The following is a 16264-nucleotide window of genomic DNA, read 5'->3' as shown; positions in this document are numbered from 1 at the left end:
TTGTTATGGAAGGGCGAAGGGTCTAGAAGAGAAAGTCACAAGATTAAGGGACGTTTGAACCGTCCCTTAAAAAGAAATGAAAATTCATAATCTGTAAGCCCACTTTTCGTATTTCAAATCATACTCGGAATTTCTTCAAGTTACACTTGACATTAATTGACCCTATCAAAGCAAAGGTTGTAGGTAATAGATTGAAGGCTTATTTAAAGGAAATGTTTAGGTTTAGGACGCTTTTAGAGAAGCAAAATGTCATTTGTGCTACTTCCACGGGCCCAGGTGCCATAGTACCAGGTTATTCACTATCGAATTAGTACCCAGCATCGTTACACCATATATCTAAAAACCTTTTCAATTTTGGCTACTTAAATTCATTCTTATTTTAATTGAACCTACTCTTAATTTTATCTGTGTGTCTTGACGTATGAATAGCCTACATGAAGCATCTGATGTTGTGTTGGCAAGACAGAGCAACGCCAGTTTATAATGTAAAATAATTAATAACGATGAAATATTTTAAAACAATTTTAAAAATGTATTTGTAAATATTTTTTTAGAAACAGCAGAGTAATTTGTAGTAGGTCCCAACGTTATAATAATATATAACTTGCCATAATATATTTCTTTACAATAAGTATATTACACAAATATATTATGTGTTAAGTAAGAGCAAAGAACTCACTGCCTTTCCATTATACAAGTAACATAAAATATAATCCAGCAAAGAATTTCTTAAAGGCAGTGAATTGTTTAGGAAACATTATTGGTATTGCGGCTATATATCTAAAATCCGTCTTAAGCATTTGGTGAAGAAGACTTATAATTATATAGGCGAAATGATCATTTGATTTTTTCTGCAATTCTACTGTCTTTAAGAATCCTTGGAAAATTTGTGTATTATTGAAATTAATGAGGTGGCTACTTATGAGTTTCGTAAAGAACTTTTTCTTCTTATCTCTTCCCTTTAAACCAGCGAACCACAATAGTGTGTTCACAAATATAGCTGACTGGCTAAGAGGAAATTTGGCATTATTGATCAGGCAATGTGTATGTCCTAAGAGTACCAAGCCCAATGAAATTAAATCTGATTGTTTGAATTGGTTAAGTGGAAACTTCAACCGTATATCCGTATGTTACCGTATATACTACTGCTAAGGCTCTAAGGATATTAAGGGAGAAATTTTCAGGAACTATTTAGGGGCATGTTGAATTAAACTTCAAACACGTTTTGAGTATGCAGGTGTAAAAAAAACCGTATCAGCAGTATCTCAAGAATGGCTTAAGTGTGTTAGAATTGGTTGAAACTTTAGTCGGACATGAAACATTCAGGGCATGAAAGTTTCAGGTTGAAACTTTCAGGGCATGTTGAGGGGTATGTTGAACTAATGAGAAAGCACTATGTGCATGCTAATACTATTAGTATTAGTACTAGTTCTGCTGTTAGTGCTACTATTACTAAGGCTAATGATTTTAACGTGGAACTTTCAAGGACTGTTGAGAGGGACGTTGTGCTAAATCAAAACACATTATGTGCTTCCAGGTTATCAAAACCGAATGCATGTCTGTCCTGTTTGTATTAGTACACTGTTAATTTGATCCCCAAGAAACTTTTAAGAGGCTGTTGAGTACACTCTTGCGAAGGTGTTAGGCACAAAATTCCTCCCTTCCCCAAGGCCTTTTGAATACTTTGCTGGCTGACTGAAATTACAGAAGCCTCAACACTTGATGGTTCTTTTTCGTCACTTCTATTCACATTTTATGGATACTCAATTAACGGGTTAATTGGTTATTAATTATGTCATCTAACACAACTATACATCTTAATAAAATTAGGACAAATCGGGAATTCACTTTCCTATGGAAAGACCTTCATATTCAGTTGTGCAGTTCTTATTGCAGTTTTTTGGTATGAATGGGCACAAATTGGTCTAGGGGTTATTTTATATTTTTGTGTCCTTCGTACTCTCAATGATAGATGAAATATAATATACCGTGAACGTAAATTTACATTCAAATATATACTATTGTTAAGCAACAATTTATCTGTTTGTTTAAATTTGAATTAATTTATATTCAGTTAATTAAATAAATTTTTTCATTGCTGCCTAGTTGTTACTATAGTTAGCCGAGGCTGGTGTATTATTATTCAACCTAAAAAAAGAAAAGCATTAATAACAAGAGTCTGAGATCAATAATTTTTGTATAAAGATTAGTTAGGTTACCAGAACTTATAGAATTTTGACCTTGAAAAGTCGGGGCAAAAATTTCAGGGGAGTGAGGTCAAATTCGGTAACTCTCTCCCTCCTTCCCTGGATATGGCCTTGGTTCGTACCACGTCAATGACGCTTTTCCCTTTTTTGATCTTTCAAATTTATTCCAAGGCTTTGGAATAATTACGAGTAGATGGTATTATTGTGAAAGTGGGTTGTAATAATAGTAAAAAGTGGTTAGTAATTGTAAAGAGATGAAACATTTCCAGTGGTGGTTGAATGCAACACATTTGGGGTACACAGCTAGCATATGCGACTGAAAATTGCAGCTGAGTTTGGAATGTGAAACATTAATAGTGAGCAAATGTGGTGGGAAAGTTTAGTGGAGGAATTTGATACTAATTAAACGTAAACTGGTCATTTTCTCAATACAATTTATGGAATTTTTTCATTTGATTCATATTTAATTGTATGAAATTAAGTTTTTAAGTATTCAGTTCGCACGTGTGAATGAAGTTTAATTTGTGACGGATTTTACTTGCATAATGTTTTCATATGTGAAATTTATGTTTACTCTCACTTCATTGATATTTCTTGGATATAAAAGTTAACACAAATTCGACTGAAAGTAAGTTGTAATGAGCTTCTAGCATACAAGCTCGTATGTATGTTTATTCTCCAGATGTAGATGACGTTAAATTCGTGATCAGTTTTACACAGCACTTCATTGGCATTATTTTTGCTTCTTCATGTTTTGATTGTTAGGGAGGCGCTTTCGCGTAATCTCATTACAAAAATAAAACTAGGGTTTGTAGCGGGCTCATGCAGCGGTGTTCCCGTATTACCAATCAAAAGTCAATCCCACTGCATCACGCAAGACTTGTTTTTAAAAAAATACGGTCTGCAGATGCTAATTCCCATTTTACGCAGTATTTTTTCAGCACTTTCTTTTAACATATCAACTAATTCAAATTCAGAATAAAATGTGTATCAAGGACACATCCAGGATTTCCTTGGGGGGGGGGGCGTTCCGCAAAAAACTGAAAACGTATAAAAAAAAGGCTTGTATGCATTTTTGTTACGTTTTTTAGTAAGGCCAAAATTTCAAGAACGTGGGGTGGGGGCAAACCTGGTAATCCTCCCCGTCCCCTTCTTCCCTGAGTCTGTTCACCTTGGTATACATATATATTTGTTCACCGAATGTGGATAACTTTAAAAAATTTAGTAAGATTTGTTTTCATAACGTGTCTACGTCTTATTTTTTTTTTTTTTGCGATTATCAATAATTTTTGTTTTTAACGTAAAAGCTTATGCTAATTCAACTAAAGTGTCGCGTTTTTAACATGTTTATATTTATTTCTCAGATGTGGATGACGTTAAATTTGTGATCAACTATGACTATCCCAACTGTAGTGAGGACTATGTCCATAGAATTGGCAGAACGGGACGATCTGACCAAACTGGAACAGCTTACACCTTTTTCACTCAGGACAACAGAAATAAAGCTTCCGCTCTGATAAGCGTTCTCACAGAAGCCAACCAAGTGGTCAATCCTAAATTATACGAGTTTGGACAGGGAGGTGGATCTTATGGAGGGCGTAAGTTGACCAATTTTAATTTTATTAACCTATAGACTGTGCAGTTGTAAGTAGGAAAGACTTAAAAAAAATGACGAAAGGAAAATAAAACAGCTATTGGGAAGAGGAAGTATATTATGGTATAATCGCGTAATATTAAAAACATCTAAAATGAGTAGGCGAGCTGTTATATGGCTGGGGATATGAAGTGTGTGAATCACAATTTTTTGGATCTCCCCCTCCCCCTGCCCTTCAAAAGTGCTTCGAGAGATTGAGTGACAGTGAAGTGCCTCCCATGCTCCAAGGGCCACTCAAATGTTAATAGTTACGGTACTATAAAGAGGTAGGCTTCAAATGCTATGGTAAGATATACAGCGGTGAAATCCTTATGACCTTCAAGTCGGCGAACTTCTACTCAAGTAGAAGTTTGTTCTTAAGGTATGGGGCCCCTCAATCTGTCCCTGGCAAAACCCGAGCAAGGACCATCAGAGACATCAATACCTGTAAAATAGGTGGTAGCGTCTCCGATGGAGGCAATCCACTAGATGTGGGGGGGGGGGCGACTAATTAACCAATACCATATTCACAGCATCAACCCAAGTGAGGTGCCCTTATCCCTTTCGTTACGGTCAACATTCAGGCTATTTAATAAACAAAAGATTATTAAACTTTTTCAAACAGTTCGTGGTAGTAACGAACTGTAAGTAAGGAGCGGCTCAATAGTAACCGAAACTAAAAAACGGAACTTTTACACCAATAGATGCATCAGAAGAATCAGATTTTATGCTGATATTAAATATATAAGTTTCATCAAGTTTAGTCCTACCCATCAAAAGTTACGCGCCTGAGAAAATTTGCCTGATTTTCGAAAAAAGGGAGAAAACATCCCCTAAAAGACATAGAACCTAAGTGAAAATCACACCGTCGGATTCAGCGTATTAGAGAACCATCCTGTAGAGGTTTCAAGCTCCTATCTGCAAAAATGTGGAATTTTGTATTTTTTGCCAGAAGAAAGATCACGTTTGCGTTTTTTTTTTTTTTTTTTTTTTTTTTTTTTTAGGGGTACTCGTGTCAACCCAGTGATCCTAAAATATCGTGGGAGGGCTCTTTCGAGGAAATTAAAAGTTCTAATGTCCTTTTTAAGTGACAAAAAAAATGGAGGGCAACTAGACCCCCTCCCACGCTCATTTTTTCCTAAAGTCACCCGATCAAAATTTTGGGAGAGCCATTTTGTTCAGCATGGTCGAATATATAATAACTGTGCCTTTTAAGATGATTTAATCCCCCACAGCCCCGGGGAAAGCGCTAAAAAGGTATAAACTTTACTCAATGTTTACATATAGTATTGGTTATTGAGAAGCATACAGACGTTTTCAGGAGGGATTTTTTCTGGTATTGGTGGGGAGGGTGGGTCGGGGGCTACGTGGCAGGATCCTTCCATGGGGGAAGGGGCATTGCTATGAAAGGGGCACCGGATCTCCCAGCATTATTTAAAAAAAAAAACGATCAGAAACTAAATAAAAAAACAAACAAGTTTTTCAACTGAAAGTAGGGAGCAACATCAAAACTTAAACGAACAGAAATTATTACGTATATGATCTGGGTTTGCCCCCTAGTCAGTACCTCGCTCTTTACGGCAACGATTTTTAGTACTTTCATAAGAGCTATTTATTCTAATTAACGGCCTTTGTGAGTAAGGGGTCATTTTAAAGAATTGGAACAAAATTCGAACTTAGCGTAAAGAGCGAGGTATTGACTGGGGGGCTAACCCCCTAACATACGTATTAAAAATATATGAATATAGAAGTTCGTTACGTAAGTTAATTCGTAAGTTACGTATATTTATTACTAATAAAAACGCTCGTAAATAAAATTAAACAACTTTCGAGGAAGCCATTTAAGCAAATAAATAAAAGTAAAATTAATATGCAAATTTTGTTCAAATTATTCATGTACAGCGAGTCAAAATCAAAACCTGCATTAATTTAAAAACGTTCAGAAATTAAATAAAAAAAAAGTTAGAAAACTTTAGCAAAAGAGCGTGCCATTGAGGAGGGGACAATCCCTTTCATATACGGAATAATTTCTATTCGTTTTAAGTTTTTATGTCGCTCCTTACTTTCAGTTGAAAAAACTTGTTTTTTTTATTATTTTATTTGGAATATGTTCTGTTTGTCTATTATAGGATGCACGGATGAGATTTTGCATATAAACCACATTCATGTTATGCTGGTTTTTGTTGACTTTACCGTGTAATTGAATATTTATTAGCATAATTAATCCAATCAAATAGTTCGTAGTAACGAACTGTAAGTAAGGAGCGACCCGGCTCAATAGTAACCGAAACTAGAAAATGGTATTTTGATACCAACAGAAATGTCGAAAGAATCGGATTTTTATGCTGACTTCAAATATATAAGTTCCATTAAGTTTAGTTTTACCCATCAAAGGTTACGAGCCTGAGAAAATTTGCCTTATTTTCAAGAAAAGGGGGAGGGGAAGCTCCTGAAAGTCATAGAATTTTACTGAAAATAACACCATCAGATTCAGCGTATCAAAGAACCCTATTGTATGGGTTTGAAGCTCCTATCTGCAAAAATGTTGAATTTTTAATTTTTGCCAGGAGAAACATCACAGATGATGCGTTGTTTTTTTTTTTTTTTGTTTTTTTTTTTTTTTTTTTTTTATAGGGGTGATTGTATTGACTCAGTGGGCCTAGAAAGTCGGGAGAGGGCTTATTCTAACGGAAATGAAAAGTTCTGCTGTCCTTAACGAAAAATGGAGGGCAACTAGGTCCCCTCCCACGCCAATTTTTTTCCCAAAATAATTCCATCAAAATTTTAAGATAGCTATTTTGTTCAGCATAGTTGAAAGGCCAAATAACTATGTTTTAGGAGATAACATGACACCCCACATCCTCCGGGGAAAGGTCTTAAAGTTATAAAGTTTGTCCATTGTTTACGTGTAGTATTTGTTATTGGGAAGTACGCATACATTTTTCGGGTGGGGAGAGGAGGACGAATTTTCTGTGGGGGGGTGGGCATTGTGAACGAGGAGAATTTTTCATGGAAAGAGAAGATTCCATGGGGTGAATTTTTCAGGGGAAATTTTACAATGGGAGAATTTGCCAGAATTCCTATACGAAATTTCTTTTAATGTTTTGTTATCTCTTTACCGATTCAATTGTACTCGTGGAGATGTTAAGGGTAATTGTTCGGGGTAATTTCAAGTTTTTTCAACCGAAAGTAAGGAGCAGCATTAAAACTTAAACGAACAGAAATTATTACGTATATGAGGGGGGTTGCATCCTCCTCAACACCTCGCTCTTTACGCTTAAGTTTTTTAGCGTGAAGAGTGAGGTCTTGAGGAGGGGGCAATCCTCCTCATATACGGTCTAACTTATGTTGTTTTTAAGTTTTAATGTTGCTCCTTACTTTCAGTTGAATTTTTTTTTAATTTAATTTAATCCTTTATTAGCTTGGAACGTTTGTCAAACAGGACATATACTTTGGTAAAGGTGTAGACCACGGGACTATGTGTAGGAAACCCTAAAAATTTTTGAAAACTACTTTCAAGCAATACTTAATTCTCTCGTTCCTAAAGGCGTATTGCTTCTCTCCCCTCCCCTCTAACGGATAAATTTATAGGCCACTGCATACGTTCCCGTAATGTTTTACAACTCTTTTCTTTGCTTCAACTCCAGGGAGATGAGGACGCAAGGAGATATAAAAGGACCAGTTTCGGCACGAAAAAGGTAAACAAAATTCCGGTTGAAATCTGCTCAGCCGTCCTCAGCAGAAACAGAAGAAAGTAGAAAAAATTTATGGAGCAATTATTGTACAGTTGATGTCTTTGTTATAACTCAGGCTTCAGATAACTTTCGGAATGATGTTAGGTTGACATACCTATGTTGGCCTTCTTACCATGGATACGGGTAAATTCAGAAGATCTTCGTTTATGAAAAGTAATTGGCTCTGGAGTTAGCAATTTTAAAAAGTCCTTGTTCATCAAAAGTGATCTGTATTTGAACCTGACTGTTCATAGAATATGCCCAACGTTCAATAGCGCCAATTGCAATTATTTTCTTTTAGTTAATTTTGGTGTTCGATAGTGAATTCCAATTGTTGAAGTGTGTCCCAAAGTATACAATAAGTGCTTCAAAACTCAATAAGCAGCAATTTCTTCTTTTGCAGATGTATGTTGTTTGGCATAATTATCTAGCCGGGTAAGCTAACTATAGTTTTGTTAGTTTCCATGGTTCTATGGGATTTTTACAAGGTTGTTGTTGTATTTCTTTAAAATTGTTTTGGTAAAATATTGCAATTAATTGCTATAAACTTTGTAGAAGGTTTTTTATAGGTTGAAAATTTTTGGTAATATATACCATTTGTTGGTTTCAAGCACAGTTTAAAGATATAGCAGTAAGTTTACCGCAGATAATTTCTGGCTCTTCATTCTCCGTGCGAACAAACAGCTCCTCCCACTTATTCTTGCATTAGCGCATGCAAACAGCTCCTCTCATTTGATGTGCCATCAGCGTTCCAATTACCCTGGAACACGTATTTTGGCAGAAACTTTCTCAAAATGCCTTTGAAACCAACTTGAGACTTCGAAACCTACTTTTAATTCCTAAAAACATTTAATAATAACATTTCACTACTAATTACCGATTTTCATATATGTATTGGAGTAAATTAATTTAAAATTAGTTTCTTCAAAATTTAGTGTTCCAACGTTGAAGCCAAGTTTCGCGTTCAAGAGAAATCTGACTTGTCTACCCGTGAAAAGATCTAATGTTCGCTTATGTTTTTACGTTCTCTGGAGCACTCGCACCTCGGTCCGGGTTTTAATAATGGGTGAGATAGGGAAAGATCATACTGCCTATAATTTATATACTGTGGTTTCAAGGGTGCTATAGAGTTGCGATTTTTTTTTTCTTTTTTTTTTGCTAGAAAATTGTTTTGGTATTCAAACGGCGTTCTAGAAAGCAGCAATTACGAATATTCAATAAGTTATTGTGATTAGTTTCTATAAACTCTGTTGAATGTGGGGATTGTCTGGGGAGCTCTGTGGTAGACCATGTTACAAGAAATATATTTTTCTTTCGATTTGCAGGTAACCGATGGGGCGGTGGTGGCTTTTCCAAGAGAGGTGGTGGTGGCAGCTTCCGAAGCCGTGGAAGTAGCAGTGGTTTCCGTGGAAGCAGACAATGGTGATCATCCTAAAATTTTGTTTTAGTATAATTGAAAAAGTGAGAAAAACTTGTGACTTTCATTATATTTCTCGTTTCCGTTTCTCGATGATGTAGCTCCTTTGAACTTGATTCATTGCCCGGTGTTTTATATATATATATATATATATATATATATATATATATATATATATATATATATATATATATATATATATATATATATATATATATATATATATATATATATATATGAGCAGAGACGTGCCCAAAAGGACCTAGGGGTCTTGATCCCAACAACATCTTGAAATTTTCTGATTTTTTTTACACTTTTTATTCAAATTGTTGTATTAAAAGTTTTTTTTTGTTATTATTGACTCTCATCCCCCGAATGAAATTATTGTGTACGTACCTGTATAAGCCAGAATTCTCTATAACGTCCGAAGGTGGTTTAGCTTCTCCTTTTGAGAAAAAGAAAAAGCTTCTATAGGATTATTTACATGCCATTGTTGTTTTATTAAGGGACTCCTTGAAGTCAGTTATTCAATCTGGATTAGAAGTATCCACATAGTTTCATTAAAAAAGATTTCCCAAACAAAAATAGGGCGTTCTTTTTCTAAATCTACGATTTGCTTTTATAAATTGCATAAAACTCCATTTTCTAAGAAGAAAGTTTTAAATGCTACTTTTCCATGTTAAACCTTTAATAGACTTATATAATTTATTATTCATTTTTAGTAGGCTATCCCTTTCTAAAACAATAGTCCCACAATTGAAGAAATAAAGCAAAATTGTCTTCAAATATGCATCCCCATAATTGCAGATTGCTTCAAGGTATGTGTGCTGCCTGACACCATTTTCCAATATTGCAAAATAGGCCTGTTGGACATCTGTATTAAATGTTAAAGCGTGTGTCCTAATCTTAGGAGTGAAAGCTCAAAATGATGAGGGAAATCCCAAGGAGTGGCAGTCCTGGTATAAAATAGTCAGTTCTATGTAACCCTCAACACTAATTCTATTTTTGGAATGTTTTATTTATAGATAGCTATGTTAATCTAGGTTCTATCAAGTTGGTAAAATTGGGTCAAATAAAAACAGTGAAATGATGTCGTTAGTATGAATTCTGGCTGATAAATGTGATTGATAGTGAAATATTATGTTCTTCTTTAGAAATTCTACCTATCGAAAATACTTTATTTTAGATACAGACCAGAGTAGATGTAACTCATAACGAGTGGAAACTGGCATTAGAGTCGAGAAAAAACTCAATTCTACCACTTACACTAATTTAATTAATTATTCTTATTAATCGGCTGAAAACGATAGATGTCGGCAAACGCTAAATGTCGTTGATTTTTTATATATTTTTTTTCGACACTAGCTTTATTTCCCACTTTTATAAGCTACCCATACTCTTTTATATATACCCTAAATTAACAGAAATATTATATTTTTACCAGTATAAGAATAGCTTAGATATAAAAAAAATGAATAGAAGGAAGATTTATGCGAAATTTCGCTTTGAGAATTCGCCATTAACCCAGAACCAGGTTAGATTTTAGAATGACATAGTTGAGTAAATAGACACCAAATAGCGAGAATCGAAACTCTACCCTCTTTTCTCTTAGTGATAAACATAAGACGTAATTATATGAACATACTGCCTCGTCAGAGACCACTTACGAAAATTTCTATTATTGGGATCACAGAATATGGGACTATTTAAAAGAAATTTGACTTCTGACTGGAAAAACTGCAATATATATATATATATATATATATATATATATATATATATATATATATATATATATATAAGATATAAATATATGAAATATAAAAAAGGGAAAAATATATGTGTATTCTTTGCTAGACTAAGCTTGACAATAAAATTTTGAACGGTAACCTGGCTGATAGAAAATGAGTTTTTCAACGCTTTTAAGAATTGTTTCTATCATGTGGCTCTTCTTCCTCTGGCTATGTCTCATATATATATATATATATATATATATATATATATATATATATATATATATATATATATATATATATATATATATAATATAATATATACATTGTGGCGACTGTTTAGGCTAGAATATCATAGGATCCTAATTTTAAATGTATCTTGCATTCCTTAGATGTCTTACACTTTCTTTTTAATTTATCTCACTTGAAGAGAATAAACGAATTAGTAACAATTTTTTTCTGATGTTTTTTTTAGAACCATCCGAAGACAGTTATGTTTATTAACTTTGTTGATAGTTGTTAAAGCTAAGAAAAGGATAAATTACCCAACCAAGGTTAATGGTTCTGTTGCACTCCGCCGTAGAACCCTCCACACTAAGCTAACTTAAGACTTTAAGTTATGATATGAAATTGTGCAGCATAAATTTTGTCCGGAACTTCAGCACTGCCTAGTAGACTCGAGCTCTATTCAGAATTTTATGTTACGTTACCGTCGTTAAACAGCACTAGTTGTCAATGGCTGTATCAGCTGCAACAAAAAGGAATTTCTGGAATAGGAATTGGCAAATTTTGAAAGTAAGTTTGTAAACTTTTCCTAAAAAGCCTGTCACTCTTGAATTTACCTCTCCATTCCGCATTCTCAATTTTTTAATAGTTTGCTTATTATAATTGAAGGCTATGTTTGTGATGTTTTCCTGAATTTTTGGTACGATCTAGTGTAAAATTCACTTAGCGTAGAAAATTAAGAATGTAGTCTGTGGTGACGTTTATTGGTTCCATGTGCTAATCATGCCATAATTTGGGAATTGATCAAAAATTAGGAATAAGATCTACGATAGATCATTTGTTGTTCGAAGAGTCTGCCTTCAAACGTTCCCGTTGTTCGATTCCAAAGGCTTCGGCTATTTTATCTATGGAACTGTCTAAACAATTGGTATTGGATAACGAGTCCTGGTGCGTACCTGTTTGACAGGTTTTTCGGAATTATTGTATTTAGCCTATGCAGATGGTTTGCTTTGAGTTAGCCTATCACGTTCTGTCCAGTTAGTTGCCCCTTTTGTTCAAAATATAGCGTTGTTTCTTAATGTAGATTTTTTTATTATTATTAATAAATGGGTAATAAAAAAAACAAAAAACGTTGAAGTCTTCATATAATAATAACGAAACAAAACTAAAATTTACCTCTTACTGTCAAAATAGGTCCCAACGCGTATTACCGTGTTTAGGACGACTTAAAAAAAGGACGCTTCCACTACTAATACACTTCCTCAGAAAAAAAAAACTGACTCCTCGTCCCCTCTCCCACCCCTACTAAACATTTAATCAAGAATTCTAAAAACAATATATTTACAGGAACTTAAAGGAATCCTACACTCCTACTCTATAATTCATAATGCTTCCTTACACATACCGACGCTCACCTCAATCAATCCATGTCGAAAAAAATTTAGACACAAAAAAAATTTACATAAAATTTAACCAAAAATGGTAAATTTTTTAATTGGTGACGCCTAGATCTTACCGAATTCTGTGACAAATTATTGGTCAAAACTCTTACAGCTTTATTTTGTAACACACGGAGTGGATATAAATGGCTAGTGGACGTTCAAACTGTAATACAGTACAACAAATGGATGAATAAGAGAAAAATATAACATTCTAATAGCCTTATTGAGGGGAAAATTCTTAAATTTCCATAGAATTCCAACATTTTTCGCATATTTTTACTTATAAAAGCAAAACGATCTTCAAAACATAGACATTCATCTACCATGATACCAAGGTACTTTACAATACTTGGTTTTGTACGTCCATTTTCTAATTCAATTTCTTCAATCCATGGATATTAATTTGTACTTCTGCCATGTAACAAGAACATTGTTTTCTTCTGATTAACTAGCAGTTGGTTTACTCCCATACACCTCTGGTTATCACCATTCTGTATTCTATGCCATTTTTCAAATCCGCTTCTGTTTTCGCAGCCATTGTATAGTGAGTATCATCAGCAAAGCTTGAAAGAATTGCTCGCACCAGGCCATCATTGCACCTTGGCGTCGAGAGCTGTTTGAGGCATCTGTTTAGATCATTACTGTATACAAGAATAATATGGGACCTAACACAGACCCCTGTGGCACACGGTAATACTACCATCCCTTCTGACAGGACAGTGTCCAGTCGTACTCTGCGTTCTTCCTTCAAGAAATGAAGCTGTCAATTTCAGACTTAAAACAAATTCCAGCATTTTCAAGCATAGCCAATAAAATCTCATGATCAACACAGTCAAAAGTCTTCATAATATCCAGAAAAGTTGAAGCCACCTTTAAAACTGAATTTAGGCAATTGTTCACGAATGTAGTCAAAAATAAAAAAGCATGCTCTGTAGACATTTTTCTAAAACCAAATTGACTAGAGTGAAAAAAAACTCGTCAAAATAATTTATCAATCGTCTATAAATCAATTTCTCATAAATGCGAGAAATCACTGAAAGTAGAAATATCGGACAGTAGTTGTCCATATCCTAGTTGTCACCTCCTTTTTACAGAGGAATAACCAACGCACTTTTCAAGCAATTCGGGTACACTCCAAATTCAAAACATTGATTAACTTCATAATCTTTAAATTTCTTTGCATAGTAGTTCATTTTTGTTTTTCTTAAAAGACTTTAACTTTTTATTAAATTTTTTATAATGTTCTTTATCAGATGCTGAAGCCTGAGTCACGCACCTTTTATACATCACTTGCCTTGTTTTCCATTGAGGCTTGTAATCCAAGGTTTAATCGGCAACTTATATCTTTGCTATCTCTAACCTCAAACATTCTTGAAATAGTAATTTTACTTTTTCATACCATTTGCCAAATTTGGTATCAATATCTGTACTATCCTGAAGAAACTCAAAATCTGCACTTTCAAGCTTCCGCTTAAACTTCAAAAGCATATTTTTATCTACAAAAGGCACCTTTGACACTTATTCTTGGGTTTAGGACTAATTATTCTAGGTACAGATATTGCAACCCCAAAATGGTCAGATATACTATTAATATAACTACTGTAGGGTACAAATAATTGACTTTTACAAAAATATCAATTATAGACCTTGATGTTTTTGTCACTCGTGTGCATATGTTAATTGCAACATAAAAACTTAACATAGTGTTAACAAGACGTCTTACCTTACTATTTCTACTAACCACATTAAGTCAATATTAAAATCTCCCCAAGTAAAACATGGCATTCCTGAACTTAGCAAATTTCCCAAAAATTCGTCATTCAGTTCGATAAACTACTCAACATTACCTGGAGGTGGTCTATAAATTACTGCAACAATAAACTTATTATTTGTATTACATCAAGAACCATAGACTCAAATTTCATTACATTTTTCAGGGGGTGGGGAGAAAAATCTTAAAAAACATCAAAAATATAAAATTGATATTTAAACCCTTTTCTGAGAATATTTCTGGTTTACACTGTTATTATGAAAGTAAAGAGTAACATTAAACCCCAAAATGAGCAGAATTTATTCCGTATAGGAGGTGGATGTGCCCCTTCCTCATCCCCACTTCCATCTCATGGTCGTAAAAACTTCGGAAGATGCTTATTACGTAGTACTCCCAGCCGTGGGGGATATTTTCTGGGGGGGTACACGCCTAGACCCACAAAATAAATGTAAAGATCAGACATTAATGTAAAGATCAAGAAGTTGAGGGAAAGGCACTCCTCCTTGCATTTAAAATAAGTCCGAATATGATATTGAAAACCAGTAGCAACTGAATTAAATAAAAAGTTGCCTTTTTCAAATAAAAGTAAAGAGTGGCGCTAAAACTTAAACCGCTAAATCCGACCTAATCTGTACCAAAAATCAACTTTTTACATATACAGCTAAACCACGTTGGTGTAGTACCGTATTTTGCATGTACAGATTATAAACTTCTATATCTAATAAAGCAGAATTATGATCCCTAAGCCAAGTTTTTGTTAGCGCTAGGATATGCGGCTAAGTTTTAAGACATAGCTCACCAATGAATTCATATGATGTGTTTATCCCTTGACAGTTCATGTTATAGACTTTCATTAGAGATAAATGTAAATATATTGTGTTTAATGGGGTTGTTGGATCTGATCTCTTGGATTGCAACGTTTTTCTTACTCTACAAGTAGATTCTCTTTGTTGGCTAGGTTTCACTGTTTGTAGCTCATCTAGCTCCTTCCAGTCTCAAGTTATTAGGGATCTTAAAAAGAAAATTAAGCTAGGTTATTCGAAAACTGTTAGAAACCGGAGCCGTTATCGAAGATGAGCTTAATCTAAACTTTACTCCAGCTTTTGTGACCGCTCCGTACTTTTTTTATGCCGATGTTAGCAGTAATCAAGGAGGCACACTTGTGCCTCTATAAAGAGGCGACCCACCACAATGTTAAGCGATTTCAGGTCCTAGAGGTCGCAGAGAGACGGCGGTAATCGCATTTTGTAGCCCAAGCTCAAACTAAGAAACTTGCAAAATTTCATCCTCCTCCGACTTTATCTTCATGGGGTAAACTGGGCCGGAAGTTTGGACCCTCCCACCACAGCCCCCTTTAACGTTGTCCGATTGGGCTGAAATTTAGATGTTAAGCTTTCCTAGGGCCCGGGAGCTTATCCTCGAAATTTCAGCTTAATCTGATCACTCCTTCCCTGTTTTCAAAAAACCAAATATAGCCACTTAAAATTCATTTCTTTTTTTTTTCTTAGCCACGCCTACAGGCCACAGTTGGCCCCGGATCCGGTTGAATGAGGACTCATTCGAAGCAGAATTCGACCTGTTAGGGCCTTTTGATATTTTCAGACCGAAAAAATTATCCCCCGAATTTACATTTACGAAAAACCTCGTTTTTCTATAATAGCCCATGTTAATTTTTCCCACCACAACCCCCCTTTAACGTTGTCTGATCGGGCTGAAAGTTAAAGGATAAGCTTTCCTGGGGCCTGGGAGCTTATCCTCGAAATTTCAGCTCAATCTGATAACTCCTTCCCTGTTTTCCAAAAACCAAATATCAAGTTTTTTGGGAATTTGCTTGCGTCGAAAATAGCTTCAATTTGCTAAACAACAATTACTATTGTGTTTGTATAGTCCTGCGGCTGATACCCCAGACTTTCAGGCGGAAAACCCGGGTTCGATTCACCATCAGAACAACTTTTTTATATACTTTGAAAAGAAACTCAGTTTCTTTTTTAAATTATTTGAAAAAAATTACGTTTTCTAAAGAGTTAAAGAGGCTGAGTTACAAGGTCGACCCTTAAAACGTACAGGGATTAGGAGGCACAGTTGGGGGGCTGTTAAAGAGG

At 34.7% G+C, this 16264-nt stretch overlaps 1 protein-coding gene across 1 annotated transcript in view; it reads left to right on the top strand.

Annotated features, from left to right (window-relative positions):
• The window catches only part of LOC148954289 (putative ATP-dependent RNA helicase DDX5), a 63440-nt gene extending 54266 nt beyond the window's left edge, over positions 1-9174 (top strand). The window contains exons 9-10 of the mRNA XM_089086176.1: positions 3572-3805; positions 8900-9174. Of these exons, the coding sequence (XP_088942302.1) occupies positions 3572-3805; positions 8900-9000 (335 nt within the window). The 3' untranslated portion in view covers positions 9001-9174. The remainder of the gene's footprint in view (positions 1-3571; positions 3806-8899) is intronic.
• Positions 9175-16264: the final 7090 nt, after the last annotated feature.

This window comes from Artemia sp. Qi Xiang Cuo, chromosome 3 (assembly GCF_049724085.1).
Source record: "Artemia sp. Qi Xiang Cuo chromosome 3, ASM4972408v1, whole genome shotgun sequence".
In the NCBI taxonomy this organism is placed as follows: domain Eukaryota; kingdom Metazoa; phylum Arthropoda; class Branchiopoda; order Anostraca; family Artemiidae; genus Artemia; species Artemia sp. Qi Xiang Cuo.
This window is presented reverse-complemented; position numbering and strand designations above follow the sequence as displayed.